Raw genomic sequence first — 15838 nt, 5'->3', positions numbered from 1 at the left:
TGGAGCATCTTCCTGCCAGCCTAAGGACAGTGTGAGCAGAATCATGTACACATTGGTAATAACTGTTTCTTTACCTGGGACACATTAATGATTCCCTTTACAGAAAACAACAACAAAAAACCAGAATATAGCTTGTCCTAGGATCCACACCGTGTTTTTTATTCATTCCAGTAAGGGTAGCTTTTTTTTTAAGGCAGAAGTGAGAAGGATTCAACTAGGAAGTTGATGTTTGTTTGCTTGTTTGTTTTTCTTATTGAAATGGCTTAACTTTGCAAAGATTTTGAAAGATTTTGTATCTTCAGGATTTAAATAAGTATCCGGAGATGGGCTTAGTGGGTGGCTGAGGTGGAGGACAGAAGGAAGATAGACGGTGGGATTTGCTGAGCATGCATGACAGCGTGGCATTTCAGTTTTAGGGTATGTGCTGCAGAACCGAGCAGAGAATGGCTTTTCAGTTATCCTCAGCGTGGAGGCTCTGCGGTGACTTGGAGTGTTACAGAGAGCACAGTAAGGTCAGGAAGGCACTAGGGGAGAGGGCAGAGAAGGGGCATTAGGAAGCCTTGCTCAGTAGCTGAAGAAGGGAGAGACCAGCATAGAGGGCACAGAGACGCGGGAGAGTGTCGGGATCCCACATGTACTGGGGGCCCGATCTCTGGACTTCCAGGCCGCTCAGCCCCACTAGGGCTTCTGTGAGGGTCAGTTCCTCCTCCCCGAGGGAGGAGAACAGGTCAGGCCGCAGGGGGAAAACACCCTCTTTATCTTGCAGGAAGTTCTGCTCCATGGTGCTTTCAACCTGCAAGGGACCAAAGTGGCATGAAAAGGAGGAACTAACCCCTCCTCCCCCAGGCAGGCTGATTACCCTAAACATCTAGGGCTCCTGGAATAAAGCAGGGACCCCTGTAAGTTCCCCCTGATCCTGGCTGCCCCCTCCGGAAAGAATTCTCCCTGGCGTCTGTTGTAATTTCTCACCAGCTTCAGTTGCACTGGGAGGAGCTTTTTCTCCAAGGATTTTACTAGAAGCTTCTGTTGGGCTTCACTTAGCACTGAGGGAAAAGCAGAGAAAGAAAAGTGTGTTGTTGGTACAGAGGGAACCACAGATTCCAAATAGTGAAGTTACAGAATTCCTGCATATTCTAAAATCAATGACTCCATCCATCTACCTGTCCATCTGTCCACCCGCCTGTCCATCCATCCATCCATCCATCCATCCACCTACCCACCCACTTAGAGATGAACACCTGCTCTATAACACACACCTTTGCTGGTCATTAAATAAAAAGTTGTGATCCTTGACTGAGTAAAGTGGCATATACACCTTTAATGTAAGTATTTGGGAGGCAGGGGTATACAGATCTCTGCAAGGTTGAGGCCAGATTGTTCTACATAGTGCGTTCCAGGCACTAAAAAACACAGCAAACCCAAATTCTAATCTTTCACTGCAGTTTTGTGCAGAAGACAAAGCCATGCCTTTTGTTTGTTTTTGAGGCAGGATCTGCAACCCAAGGTGGCCTCAGACCCACAGTGATCGCCCTGCCTCAGCCTCCTGAGTGCTTGCATTACAGGCGTGAGCTATCACAGTGGTGACAGCCCAGGCTGTTTAGAGGGTCATAGTTGAGAGGTTTCCTTTGGGTTTGGCATTTGACAGAAAGTTTCTTTCCCCCACCTCCACTTTATTTATTTATTGATAACAGTGAAGCTCTGGATGTCATGGAACTCACTATGTAGGTAAGTTTGGTCTTGAACTCAGAGATCCACCTGCCTCTGCCTCCCAAGTACTGGGATTAAAGGTGTGCACCACCGTGTCCAGCTTCTCCCCCACATTGTGTGTGTGTGTGTGTGTGTGTGTGTGTGTGTGTGTGTGTTCGAGCACTGGCATGCATTCACGCACACTCATTTGCATGCTATGGTGTGTGTGTGGAGAGCAGAGGACAACTGCAGGAGTGGTGCTCCACCCTGTAGGTTCCAGGAATTGAATTCAGTTATCAGGCTTGGCAGCAGGAGCCTTTACTCACTGAGCCATCAGATGACTGACTACTCTCTGAAATTAAAGCTAACAGGTGGGCAACAACGTGGAAGGGATGAACTTAGCTCCCATGCAGAAGGTTTAAAGGTGTAGTTAAATAAATAAACAAATAAATAACCAACTGAATCCCTAGGAATGAAACTAATGGTTATTTTTTCTTCACCCAGTACTAGGGTTTGAACTCAGGGCCCCTTAGCATTTTGTATGCTGAACTATATACCCAGCTGGAATCAAATTTTTAAAAAATGTATACATAAACTACTGTAGTATAAACCATCTGGCACCCACTCATTCATTCACACGTGATTTATTCTTATAACAGAGAAAACTGTCTGACTCACGTCTCACTCACCTGTTAGAGCCCCAAGGAAATAGAGGACGGCCCCCATGGCATCCTTTGACAGCAGGACATCTTTGGGGAGTGCTTCCAGGGTCACTTCGTGTCCCTTGTCTAGAGCTCCTTCAAGCTGTGAGGAAAACTGGATGACTAATCTCCCAGGTAAAGGTCTAACCCAGCACCCAGCACACAATAGTCACTGGACTCAGGCTGACTCTCTCCCACTTCCTATTTCTTTTTTGTTTAGTCAGGTCCTTGGTCCCTGGGTTTTGAGCGCTGGAAGGTTCAAGTTGTTATCCAGCAGAGGGCGCCACGGCCTGTTGCTACCCTCTGACCAGCAGAGGGCGCACATGCCTTTCAAAAACTCTACCGATGCTCCTTCCAGGGACTAAGAGGCCAGTGGTGGCCTAGCAGCCTAGCTACCCTTGGCCAGCCTTGGAAAAGTATCTGCTATTGATTCCATAGCCTCTGGCCACTCCTTGCCATTGTCAGTTCCCCCTCCCCATCCGCAATGGTCCACCACCTCCCAGACATACCTTCTCCCACACTTCCTGTTTTCCCAATGGGACCTCACCGTCTGTTCGAGGTCTTGGAGCTCTTTTTTCTTTCCTAGGAGATTGCTGAGGGAGGTGAGCAGGGAGCTCTGCCCCACTTGACTCAACTTCTCCACTTCTTGAGTCTCTCTTTGAACCTCTTCTTTTAATGTCTTGAAGTCTTCATGCATCTCCCCTAGGGCACAGTCAATGCTGCAGACGCCCCTTCGCTTGGCCCCTCCCACTCAGTACATGCTCTCTGTAGGCTCTGTCACACCTTTCTCAGGACCCAGTGCCCTGCTTCCGGCTTCAATATGACTTTCCCTCTTTACCAATGTGTGTTATGAAGTTATGCTAAAGCCTCGTCATAAAACATGGAGCATGGAGGTGGACTAGACCCCATGCAGTCAACTAACAGTTAATCACGCCTCCCTCCCTCCCCTCCCCCCTCGCTCCCCACCAGGTTTCATTCCCTTATCAGTGCACAGTTGACTTCTGTTTTCAACCACTTCAGCTAGGCATTTAGGGGAAGCCTATTTCCCCTTCTCTTGAGTTGGTGGAAATGATGATGCCTTTGACAATTTAGTGACAGGTAGGCTGGGACTGCTTCAGATGGCAGAGGGTCTATATCCAGGGCAGGCAGTGAGCAGCAGCCTGACATCCTAAAACTTCACCCAGTCTGTGTTGGAGAGAGTGGCTTCCTGGAAGTGACTCTCATCCCAGCACCTGGGACTCGGACTTTTCCCTTTTCCTTCCACCCTAATGCTTCTCTCCCTACCTGTGTGGTAAAGCCTTGAAAGCATTCCCCAAACTCCTTACCAACATCAGATGCCTGGATAACTGAGAAAATAAGAAGGAAACAGACAGGTAAGAACACAGTCCTTCAGAATGGCAGCCATCCCTAGGCAATGAGGCTCGGGAGACGATGAGACAGCACCACCCCTTGGAGCTCCCAGCCATCTTCAGAATCCTCTTGCTCCATGCCTGGGTATGGCATGGAGCAGAAGAGCCAATAGAATATGAACCGAGCACTCAGACAGAATTGGTGTCACCCAGCAACTGAGTGACTCAGCACCTCCTGCCCTGCGTGTGGAACAGGTTGCAGCTACTGAGGCCCTTGACAACAAAGGTCTGAGGCAGCCGATCGCCTGCACATCTTGTCCACAGATCTACCCCTTCCATGGCTTTTTCCTGTTGGAAGTTCTGCCATACTTGAGGGAGTGCTGTTTGCTGAGGCCGGTCCCACTATCTTCCCTGCCAGTCCCACAGAGGATGGAGGAAGATAAGAGATTTGAACTTGAATCTCTTCAAGAATCTCTTCTTGAAGAAAGAGGTGAAAAGAAAGGGACACTTACGTATGAACTTCTCCTCTCCTGGCTTTTCTGAAAACACAGAGCACATCTGTCAGGACAAACCCTTTGCTGTCTTGCACTAAAGCCATTGTCAAGACAGCCTCAATGCCTTGTTACTGTTAGCACACCCATCCATATAACTTTGGAGCACACCTTGTCTCCAAATCTCTGTTTCTAATTGTGCCTCTGGCCTCTGCTTCTTTGTCTCTTTGGGACAGTATTTATATTCAATATCTCTATCTGTCTGAGGGCCCAGGCAGTAAGAGCAGATGCTCTGGGGCGGGGGGGGGGGGGGAGATAGGAGCTGCTGCTGTTAGAGGCTGGGAGGTTTCAGCAGATAACATTGGGGCAAGCCTGTAAGCAGGCCACCTACCTCCTGGAGGGAAGGTTTGCATGCTGTCATTGCAGATGTGTGGAATGTCTGTAATAGACAAGAGAAGACACCCAAGAGGTCACACCAGCTGCCACACCCTTCCTTCTTCATCCTCAAGACGAAGGGTCCCGCTCAGGGTTAGATTCTGCCCCTCAAATGCCCTGTCTAATTCTCTATCCTACCCTTACTGCTGGGACTTGTAAGTTCTCGCCTCGCCTGTGATAGCATTTTCTCCCCTGAAATCCAGTACTGGTGTCAGCAGGATCTGTCTCCTCCCTGGGCCTCCTGTGGTCAGAGGCTGGTTTGGTCTTTGTATCACTCCCCACAGCTTCCCCAGTGCCCAGAGACACCTGGAACTCAGAAGAGGGAACTCCTTCCCCTCCTTCTCTAGAGCAGCCTTTGCTCATCTCCAGCAGTGGGCAATACAATATGCTGCCTCCCCCACCCCTCACATTCCTGCAAGAGAGGACCAGGATGCAGGTGACCTTTATCTCAAGAGGGGAACATGCTGGTCTCTGCTCACCCCACTCGTCTTTGCCATTGACCATCAGCTGTCTCACTCGGAAGGCCAGGACACAGCCCTTGGGGATGGTTACAGCCTCCTTGTGGTTCACAGATCCCTAGGATTATAGAGCCAATATCCGTGAGTCCTCTGAGATCCCAGGTAGGAGCAGGGGCAGGTGCGGAGCTGGGTGTGAGAGCCTTGAAGAGACCAGCGGTTGGAAAGCCTCCAGCTGGACCTCCAGCTGTCTTTCTCTGTGGTCTGGACTTGAAGCCTTCCCACTCTTTTCTAGCGCTCACCCTCTACCGCTCTGGGCTTCTGGTCTGCTTCTGGTTTGGACACATGAAGGGGACTGGGCAGACCTGCTCCAGCACCTGCCTGTGCATCATCCTGTCTTGCCTCCCAGCTTCTCTCTGCCCCAGCCCCTCCTTCCTCTACACCAGCTGCCCCAGTCTTAGTTCATCCAGGAAGTCTTCCATGACTAACTCCTCCCTGGCTCCCAATCCCAGACCATCCCTCATGAATACACTCACTAAATATATGTATAGATAGAAGTGATACACTTACTTCTACTGAATTTTCCAAGCCTACATCCTCTGTGCTTTAACTGTGTGTCTCATCTATAAGTAAGGACTTTCTGAAAGCAAGAAACTACCCACACCTCAGGGGCATCTCACCAGGTAGCCCAGACTGACCTAGAACCTGTGACCCTTCGGGCCTCTGCCTTCAGAGTGCTTGGGATTACTGGTGTGTACCACCAAACCAAGGCAGAGCGCTGCTCTTCAGCTTTTGGCGGGTGGGAGTGGGGTAGGGGGTGGGGGGTGGGGGATGAGGACACACTCGGTAGCACTTGGCCTGCTCCACATTGTCTGTGGTATATGGAATAGGGACTGGTCCTGCTTGGTACCACGAAGCAGAGGAGAGGGGTGTGTGGCCAACTTGGCTTTGGACATTTTTTTTTCCGGTCCTCTGCCCTGAGTATGCACCATTCAGTCACAGTTAATGGAGCCCCCCCCCCCCGTGTGTGTGTGTGTGTGTGTGTGTGTGTGTGTGTGTAGAGCAAACCTGTAGTCCCAGTGGGGCAAAGAATGGGAGGGAGAAGCAGCCTTCTGCCTTGCCAGCTCTCTCCAGAGTGACTTCCTGCACGGTTTCTACCACCTCCATCACCACGTACAGGTTCTCCCCACGATCCCTCATCTCCTTCAGGAACGGGTGATCTGCTGCCAGTTTCCTGAGGGAGGAGAAGCATAGGAACATCACTCAGCATCTCCTCACCAGGGCCTGTGTCGGGTGCTTTGTATTTATTTATTATTTATATTATTATAGTTTTGAGACAGGGTCTCATTATACAGTCTTGGCTGGCCTGGAGCTCTCTACGTAGCCCAGGCCTTGAACTCACAGAGATTTACCTGCCTTTGCCTGGGACTAAAGGCATGTGTCATTATGCCCTGCAGTGTCTACTTTTTAATCTGTCAATCATAGCATCTAGACAGTAAGGTGCCAGGGAAGGAGTGAGGGCTCAGATTAGACCGCAGCGCTAACTCAGACCTCTGGCTTCCTGGCAGGGCAGCTGCTTTGAGTCTGCGTTGCCTCATCTATAAAACAGACATGACGCCAACTACCTCCCAGGGTGCAAGATAAACTGGGCAAACAGCCGGAGGCTCAGCACCTGGCCTGGCAGTGAGGCCTCATGGTCACTTCCTCCTCTCGTCCTACCGCCCAGGAGCAGTTTCTCCCTTTTGGCTCTGTTCGCTTGTCTGAGATTCCTGTCTCCTTTTTCATGTTCTGGTGTGCGTGTGTGTGTGTGTGTGTGTGTGTGTGTGTGTGTGTGTGTGTGTGTGTGTCTGTGTGTCTGTGCGCGTGTGTCTGTGTGTGTGTGTGTGTGTGTGTGTCTGTGTGTTGTGTGTGTGCGTGCGTGCGTGCGTGCGTGCGTGCGTGCGTGCGTGTGTGTGTGTGTGTGTGTGTGTGTGTGTGCGTGTGTCTGTGTGTGCATGTGTGATAGACGTGAACTTGGATATGTACTGCAGTATGGAGGTCAGGTGACAGCCCGTGTCTATCTTTGCCTTCCACCTCGTTTGAGATAAGATCTTTTGTTGTCTGCATACACCAGGCTAGCTGGGTCCTTCTTCCTCCAGTTCACCCTCCTGGGGATTCTTCTGTCTCTGATCTGTTCCTATCTTTCTGTAAGAACCCTGGAATTGAAAAGCATGACAATATGTGCAGCTTTTACGTGGGCTCTGGGGATTACACTCAGGTCTTCCCAGATGTGGACCATCCCCTCCGTCTCTTCATCTACAATCTCACCTCTTGCCATTCCCAGGGCCTCATCTCCACTTGCTCCTTCTTCTTGCTTCCATATGTAAGCATACATGTCTCTGCCCCTAAAATACCCACTTTCCTTCCAGAACACTCCCTCAAATTACCAACCTACTTTTTTCCTTCACCTTATTGGCAAATATCTCAAAAGATACTCCATATTCACTGTCTGTATCTTCATCATGCTGGCGTTATTTCTTTTTCTTTCTTTCTTTTTTTTGGGGGAGTTCAAGACAGGGTTTCTCTGTATTGCTTTGGAGGTTGTCCTGGAACTCACTCTGTAGACCAGGCTGGCCTCGAACTCACAGAGATCCACCTGTCTCTGCCTCCCGAGTGCTGGGATTAAAGGCATGTGCCATCAATGCCCAGCGATTTGGAACCTTAATATTGTATGCTCTCTGAGATTTTAGTGGTGTGTGTGTGTGTGAATGTTTGTGTGTATGTGTGTGGGGGCCAGAAGAAAGCATCAGATCCCCCTGGAGCTGGAGTTACAGGTGCTTTGTGAGCTGCCCAATGTGAGTACTGAGAATTGAACACGGGTCCTCTGCAAAAGCAGCAAATGCTCTTAGCTGCTAAGCCATCTCTCTAGTCCCCGAGATTCTGTTTTTATGCCCCCTCTCTCTAAGTATTCTCCAGCTTCCTCATCTCCCCACCTGATTCCTGCCATCTTGATCTGTATCTTGCTGGCTGCCACATGTTCATCTTTATCCTGACCCCTCTTTGAGCTCCCAGCCCCTTTCCCAGCTACTCCTTGACCATTATCAAGTGGTACCCCAGCTGTGCCACAAAGGGAGCTGGCAGCCATCCCTACAGAACTACCTCTCTCCTGTCTTTCTGGTCTTGTAATGTCACCTTTAATGTCTTGTAATGTCACAACCTAAGTCAAGACTCAGAGTCATCTTTAACAACACCGTCACCATCACTCTGCACTCAGCTGCTGAGTTTAATCCATTCCATTGTCCTTTGCAATAAGCCTTGCACCATTCCTCCCTGCGTTCTGGCCACACTGCCCAGCTCATGTCCTCATTGCATGCCTCTGATGGATGGCGGGACAGTATCTTTCCTGAGATCCCTGCTCCTGTCTAATGCACGTCTTCCACCTGGTCAGGTCTGTCATGAGACACATCAGAGTAACCTCAGGGTCTCCCTGGTGTCTACTTGTTGGGCTCCTTGACCTAGTTTCTGGTTCCTACCTGCTCTAGGTCTGCCTCTGCCTCCCGAGTGGCAGAGGTAGACCCTACAACTTTCTCTCCTTCCTTTTGTGCCTCCTTTGTGTCTGTTATTCTATGGCCCCTCTTGGTTTTGAGATATCTCACCTGCGCGCCTTTGCAACATACTTCTCCTCCCTCTCTGCATTTATACTCACCACTCAAAGCCTAAACCCAAGAGCACCACTTTGTGAGGATTTGCCTTACTTCCCCAGCCAGGAGCCCCCTCCGCTGCCACAAGACTAACCGAGCGCTCCTCATGCACCTGTCACTCCTTGCATTGGATAATTACTCTTTTGTTTTGATTTTATTTTTAGAGAGAGGGTTTCTCCAGACAGCCCTGATATCGTGGCGCTCACTCTGTAGACCAGGCTGGCCTTGAACTTAGAGATTCACCTGCCTCTGCCTCCCAAGTGCTGGGATTAAAGGTGGTAATTATCCACCACTGCCCAGCTAGATAATTACTCTTACACAGTGGTTTTCACCCTCCTACACCACAAGGTTCTTGGACATGACATTCTAGGCACACCAGCACATAAAAGGATGTTTTACGCTCAGTGAGAACTCTGTGAATGTTTACTGGGTGACGTGTCAAACATCTAAGCCATTCCTTCCGACCTCTTCTGTCCTCACCTGCTGCTTTTAACCACTACTTAATTATTTAAAAGTCAGGTCCCCTGTCAAGCTCGACACGTGCCAGAGCCTTGTATGAACATCCTTTCTGCCATACCCCTGTCTGCTGGGGCAGCATTCCCTAGGTGTGCAGATGGAGCCCGTCTACAGCTTGCTTCATGGGAGAGAGCTCAGGACAGTCTCTGTAAGGAACAGTTACTACTGACCACTGCCTTTTCCATTATGTTTCACAATCTTAGGGTTGAAGAAACCTTAGAAACTATCACCCATTCTCATCATTCTATAGCAAAAATAAAACAACCCCCCCCCCAAAAAAAAACAACCAAAAAACCCAAACAAGTTCCTTGGGAAGTGACTTTTCCAAGGTCACACACACACACACACACACACACACACACACACACACACACACACAGAGCAAGTGAATATGAACACCTGTGTCCTCTCTCTCTCTCTCTCTCTCTCTCTCTCTCTCTCTCTGCCTCTGTGTGTGTGTGTGTGTGTGTGTGTGTGTGTGTGAGACAGTGGGGAAGTGACACCGGAGGTGGCTGGAGGATGGGAAGAATGTTTAGGAAACAGCTTGGGTGCATCCATAGTTGCAAAGGATTCCCCTTGTACCTGTTAGACCTCACCATTGAGCTACCCACCACCCTACTCCTGTGGAGACTACATTGAGAAAGGTCAGGGTGAAGGTTTACCCTTCCACACTGGTCCAGAGCACCTTCTATGCACTGCCCAACCCCTTCCCATCACCCAATCAGCCCCACCTTCTCTCACCTCTCCTTGTGCAAGCTCTCCAGAGCCTTGGGAGCCACACTGAGTGTCTGGACCTCCAGTGTGCTGCTTCGTGACAGGCCTGCAGTCCCCTTTACCTTCACTGTCTTTGGCACGTCCACGTCTCCCTCTACACGGGCATCCAGCATGTTCTTAAAGCTAAAGTTCCCACAATCTGTTGGATCTGCGGGAGGGAAAAGACAGGATGCATCCCCACCAGCACCTCAGCATCAGTGAGAACTTTGGCCTTGGTGACACCTAACCACATCAGGCAAGGGAAGCCTTCAGAGTCTTCCTTGTGGTCCAGATGGCTGGCCCTAGTCGTTCGGGAACCCTTAAAGCCCAGCTCTATGGAGAGGCTGACCTGAGGGAGAGCTGCCGGGCTCCAGCACATCCAGGAGTGTGTAGTCGGTGCGGACATAGCGGGCCCCCCAGAATAGCGTGCTCTTTCTCTTCCTCAGAACCAGGCAGAAGGGATGGAAGCGTTTGAAGTCAATGAGGCTGTCTAGGGGTGTCAGATCCCCTCGAGGGTTCAGCTGTCTAGCCAGGGCCCGGGTGACATTTTCAAACATAGTCATCGTCTCTGTGGAGAAAAAGATGGAGAATGTCACAATGGCTGCCGAGGACACCAAGACCTAGGAGGGACTTTGTAAAGAGGGGTCACTGTAGGTCACCAGGCCTCACTGCTAGAGCTGGGGGAGACCTTAGAGAGGCCTGGGTTTCTGAATGTTGGATCCGGAAGGAACTCAAGGAGTCTTTTATTTGGTGATGAAGAATCCTGGGCTGCAGAATTCACATGGCTGCAAGAGATGACAGACCTCTCCTTTGTCAAGGACTCTTTTCTTATTACATGCTCACTTCTTCACAGTCACAGAGCACAGCTGGCGTGTCAGCAGTAGAGGAAGCAAGGCTTCCTCTCACACTAGGTTACAGCTGTATCCAGGACCTGGGGACACTAGGGAAGAAAGGGAGCACCCCCCTCTGGGGCCAATAGCCTGGGCAGTCAGAGCTGGGCACCTTCCCAGCTGCCTTTTCCTTGGCCAGGGTCCATTTGCTCGGACCCTGTGCATCCCTCACACCTGCCTTCTAGCAACTTGGCTGCAAGTGGCCTGGTTCTCCAGGCTCTGTCCTGTTCACTCCTTTGCCCTTGTTATTTCTGCTTACAGTGTATCCCTTTTCCAGTAAGAAAGAATTCGGCTGTAAGACTCAATCCAGGTCAGCTGCTCAGCCCTTTACTCCTTTGGGCATGTTAGTGACTCTGCTTGTATTCCCAAGGCACCTTGTAGATCCACTCCCGAAAACACCTGCTAATCCATCTTGTCACCATCTGTTCAGCTGCCAGTCTCGCCTACTGAAGTTTCCCAGAGGGCAGGAAATGGGGCTTAGTCACCTCTGCAGCATCAGCACCAGGAAAGAGTGAATATGACCCTGCGAGACACTTTGGGGTGAGGTCCAAGGACCTGAAGTTCACCATCTTAGCTCTCTGTCTTTGAAGTCCAGGTTCATCGCCTGGGCAACCAGCAGACACATCCAGGTTATCCCGGTGGGTGGATGCGGACCCATCTGATAGCCTCCATGGGCCTCCCTCCTCTCTCTCTCTCTCTCTCTCTCTCTCTCTCTCTCTCTCTCTCTCTCTCATGAGATAGTTTCTCTGGCTCTCTTGGAACTCTCTGTAGACCAGGTTGGCCTCAAAATCACAGCTATCTGCCTGCCTCTGCCTCCCAAGTGCTGGGATTAAAGACGTATGCCTAGCGCCCAACTGGACCTCACCTATTTGTGGTACTTGACAGAGGTAGGAGGACAGGAGGTGCAGACACAGATGTTCGGGGCCACCCTGCCATCTCCAATGTGCTTTTCAGCCCTCATTCCCAGAAGGGCTTGAGTGACACAGGATAACCTCCAGGGACCAGATGAGCGGCCCTGGGACAGGCTGTCCACCAGAGAGGCATTCGAAGGGCTGCCTCCCTCTTCCCTCTCTGAAGCCTACCATGATACCTACTCCCAGTGATATCCAGGGGAATTTTACAGCCACAATAAAAGATAAGAAATCCCACACGTTTTTGGTCCCAACCTTTCCCCTAGACACACAGAATGTCCCCTGCCTCCTCTGCTGTCATTGATCTTACCAGGGAGGGAGTGATGCTGGGTCCTGTCCGGCAGCTGGGTGTGTGGGGAAGGCCCAGAGCTTGCTCTGTCTGTAGGTTGACAGAATGACTGTCCCTTACCAGGACAGGCTGCTTTACGCCTCTGTGGAGGCGGGATGCAGGCTTCCTCAGACCCTGCCTGTCTCAATGGCCCCACCCTTTTTGTTCCACTTCCAGAACAGCACCAACCTGTCTCTTGTGCCCCGCCTCAGGCCCTGGGCCCTGGCCTCCTAAGAGATGAGGGGGTGGGTAGGGAGTTGTCAAGCAGGTGCCAGCGTAGGTGTGGATAGCTGGGATCGAGAGAGAAGAAGTGGCAACTGCAAGTGGGCTTGTGGATACTTTGGGGAGCACGGGAGACAGTGGCAGTTGGTTGTGTGTGTAAATGTACACCCGAGCGTGTGCTGGTCTGCGTGTATGGGTGAGAAGGGATGGATCTCGGCTCTGCTGTCATCATGGCCCACCGGGAAGCATGTGTGATTCATCTGAGGCCTGTGGATGTGATAATCGATAAGAAACCCTGTATGCTCAGGGGCAGCAGAGCCGCTGAGGACCTGCCCTGCCTCTTTCTGTGCACCAGCCTGCTGATCCATACCTGCCTCTCTCCAATGGTGCTGACTACACGGGCACAGCTTGATACCAGGACACACATGTCTGAGGAGGCAGGGATAGACTTCAGGGGCTGGCAGGGATGAGGCGATAATCTCATAGTCCACAAAACTTCTTAAAAACTTTATTACTCAGCTGGGCGGTGGTGACACACTCCTTAATCCCGGAACTCAGGAGGCAGAGGTGGGTGGATCTCTGTGAGTTCGAGGCCAGCCTGGTCTACATAGTGAGTTCCAGGAGAGCCAGGGCTGTTGTTACACAGAGAAACCCTGTCTTGTAAAGAAAAACAAAAATCAAAACAAAAAAACCCAAACCAAACCAAACAACCACAAACCCCTCATTACTCTACTTTCGCAAAACCTCCTTCAATAGGGCGATGCTCTCAAATCACTCCTCCCTGTGTCACAAAGTGCACCAACGCTTTGTCCTGCCTCTCTGGTCTCCTCATCTTTCACCCTTTTGCCTGCCTCCCTACCCATCCACTTCATTCCTTTCTGGTACAGCATCAGCCACTAAGACAGCTCTAGCCGTTGCTTGTTGTCAGGTGTCCATCACCCACAGGAGAGGCAAGGTTGGGGGGCTTGGGTGTGTGGGATGGCTGTTATTGGCTGTCTAGTTTCTGTCATGTGGCTCACATCCATGTGTAACCACGTGGTTGTGTGTTACGCTAACTTGTCCTCCCAACCCCCCCCAGATTTCGGCCTCTGCCTCTGTCTCTTTGAATCACTTCACTGGTAAGGAGTCTGGACTGTCGTTTATGGTCCAGGGGCCGTGCAGGCTCCTGTCTCTCAATCAGCCCTGGGAAGGAGGCCCGACTGACGTCTACCTGGGCCAGACATTTGTGAGGTTCTGTCTAGAGTCTGTCCTCCTCCAGTGGCTGATGGCTAAGGTTTCTTGTCTCATTCATCTTTAAAAGATCTATGAAGCAGCAGCTGAGTAAAGTCACACACATGCCTGTTCTGCCTGAGGACCCAAAGCCCCCATACCAGTTCTTCAGTTCTTTCCTCTGGTCTCTCATCTTGCTTCTTTCGTTTCTCTTGCTGTCCTTCCTTCATGCAGCTCTCTCCCCAGCCTGATGTCATTCTTCTTGTTCTACAGCCGCCTTATTTCTATCTTGTTGCACCATTTCCCCAGACTGACTAATGGTATTTTAAGCACTGGGCTTAGAGGGCTCAAGGAAGGAAGAAGGAGGAAACAAAAATAAGTTCAGGTGTGTCCCAGGGCTGCTGCCCTTCACATGCAGGGTGCCCTGGCCTCTTTACATGCCTGATCTCCTCCTTGGAGTTTGTTTGCTTATTATCAAAGACAGCAGGTGTGTGTGTGTGTGTGTGTGTGTGTGTGTGTGTAGAGTCTGGGTAACCCAGGGTGGCCTTGAACACATGATTTTCTTGTTTCAACCTCTTGAGTGTTGGGGTTATGCTTGAACTTGGGGTTACCCTTGTGCTACAGATGACTCTAAGAACTTTTAAATTCTTATTTATTTTTATGTGTAAGAGTGTTTACCTGAATACATGTAAGTGTGGCAAGAAGACAGCATCAGAGCCCCTGGATCTGCAGTTACAGGTGTTTGGGAGCCACCAAGTGGGTGCTGGGAACTAAACCCAGTCCTCTGCAAGAGTAGTCAATGTTCTTAGAAGTGGGACCAATTTAGTGTGTGTGTGTGTGTGTGTGTGTGTGTGTGTGTGTGTGTGTGTGTGTGTGTGTGTGTGTGTTTGCCCACATCTATGTCTGTGTACCACAGAAGCCTATGTGCCTGGTGCCCACAGAAGCCAGAAGAGGGTGTCGGGTCCCCTGTAACTGGAGTTTCGAATGATTTGTGAGCCACCATGAGAGTGCTGGGTATCAAAACTGGGTCCTCAGCAAGAGGAGTCGGTGCTGCTAACTACTGAGCCATCTCTCCAGGCCCTTTATTTATTTTTTTAATTTTGTATATGTGTGTGTGTGTGTGTGTGTGTGTGTGTGTGTGTGTGTGTGAGTGCTATGGAGGCCAGTGTTGTGGGATCCCCCTGGAGCTGGAGTTACCATGGATAGTTAGCTGCCTACATTAGTTCTGAGAATCAGATTCAGGCCCTCTGCAAAGAGCAGTACTCATTCCTAACCACTGAACCATCTCTCCAGCTCCTGTAAGAATTCCTGAGGTCAGACCAGAGATCTGGAGGAGGGAGAAGGAGAGTGAGGATAAAACAAAAACAAACAAACAAACCCAGAAAAAGTGGCTTAACCCCAAACTGGAAAGAAATCGCTGTGCACTTGGTACTGAAGTTGGTGGTAGGCTTTGATCTTTATCTCCCTCTGGTGGTCAATCCATGGAAGTGCTAGCAGACGCTCATCCCCGATCCTGACTCCCATGCACTTGTATGCGTGTGTGTGTGTGTGTGTGTGTGTGTGTGTGTGTGTGTGTGTGTGTGTGTGTGTGTGTGTGTGTGTGTGTGTGTGTGTGTTGCTGGTAAATGGGAAAAGGAGGAAGTCCCCCTGCTGCATGCTCTTTGGGAGACTTGTCTCTTTCTATCGCAGAATTCTCTGTGGACAGACACAGACACAAGACAGGGCTTTATTTCCTTGCTTGTTTTTCTTTTCATTGCTGCTGACTTTTCCCTTTGGCAGGGACCAAAGAGTAAAGAAAGAAAAGCAGACGGTTTAGAGTCATCGATCCTGGCAAGAACAGGGAAATCTGGTGTCTGCAAGTCAGGGGATGGAGGAGGTTCTGAAATGCATTTGCAGGGCATGGAGCATGCTGAGGACAGTGTCTCCTCACAGACACATCCCCAGACTTTCTCAAGTAAAGGGAAGTAAAGAGGCTGGAGATGAAGACATGATGGGAAATCTGGGGCAGGAGTTAGCTGCCCCGGGGGTGGTGTGTTTATATCTCATACTGGAGGCCAAGAGTTTTGGGGTGCAGTTCTCCTCTCTTCTTGCTTCTGCACCTGTGCTCTTCTTCCTTTTCTCACCCCCCACCCCCCCACCCCCGCCTGTTTCCTCCTCTCCCCTCTTCCCCTCCCCCCTCAATATAAAGTGCAGGCTGGCCTCAAACTCCCCT

The 15838-nt window shown here is 50.4% G+C and overlaps 1 protein-coding gene across 4 annotated transcripts; it reads right to left on the bottom strand.

Moving 5' to 3' along the window:
• Positions 1-128: 128 nt before the first annotated feature.
• On the bottom strand, positions 129-10629 carry LOC103158907 (gasdermin-A). Of its 4 annotated transcripts, XM_027424126.2 has the most exons (11): positions 10416-10629; positions 10055-10235; positions 6186-6351; positions 5142-5238; positions 4619-4666; positions 4249-4275; positions 3713-3733; positions 2935-3089; positions 2376-2490; positions 970-1043; positions 129-793 (listed from the first exon to the last, which is right to left on the bottom strand). In XM_027424126.2, the coding sequence occupies exons 1-11, from the start codon at positions 10627-10629 to the stop codon at positions 551-553; spliced, it is 1341 nt and encodes a 446-aa protein (XP_027279927.1). In that variant the 3' UTR covers positions 129-550. The 4 variants fall into 4 exon arrangements, with proteins under 4 accessions (XP_027279927.1, XP_035303926.1, XP_035303927.1 ...); XM_035448035.1 differs by lacking the exon at positions 3713-3733 and having other exon boundaries at positions 4249-4294; positions 4581-4666; XM_035448036.1 differs by lacking the exons at positions 3713-3733; positions 4249-4275 and having other exon boundaries at positions 2935-3131.
• Between the last annotated feature and the right edge of the window lie 5209 nt (positions 10630-15838).

Source organism: Cricetulus griseus, chromosome 7 (assembly GCF_003668045.3).
Source record: "Cricetulus griseus strain 17A/GY chromosome 7, alternate assembly CriGri-PICRH-1.0, whole genome shotgun sequence".
In the NCBI taxonomy this organism is placed as follows: Eukaryota; Metazoa; Chordata; class Mammalia; order Rodentia; family Cricetidae; genus Cricetulus; species Cricetulus griseus.
This window is presented reverse-complemented; position numbering and strand designations above follow the sequence as displayed.

Coding starts and splice junctions, on each gene's coding strand:
- LOC103158907 (XM_035448035.1), bottom strand. CDS start 10,629: ATGACTATGTTTGAAAATGTCACCCGGGCCCTGGCTAGACAGCTGAAC. Junction 5,239..6,185: donor TTGCCCCACTGGGACTACAG/GTTTGCTCTACA, acceptor CTATAATCCTAG/GGATCTGTGAACCACAAGGA. Junction 3,090..4,248: donor AGGAGAGGAGAAGTTCATAC/GTAAGTGTCCCT, acceptor ACTGTGCCCTAG/GGGAGATGCATGAAGACTTC.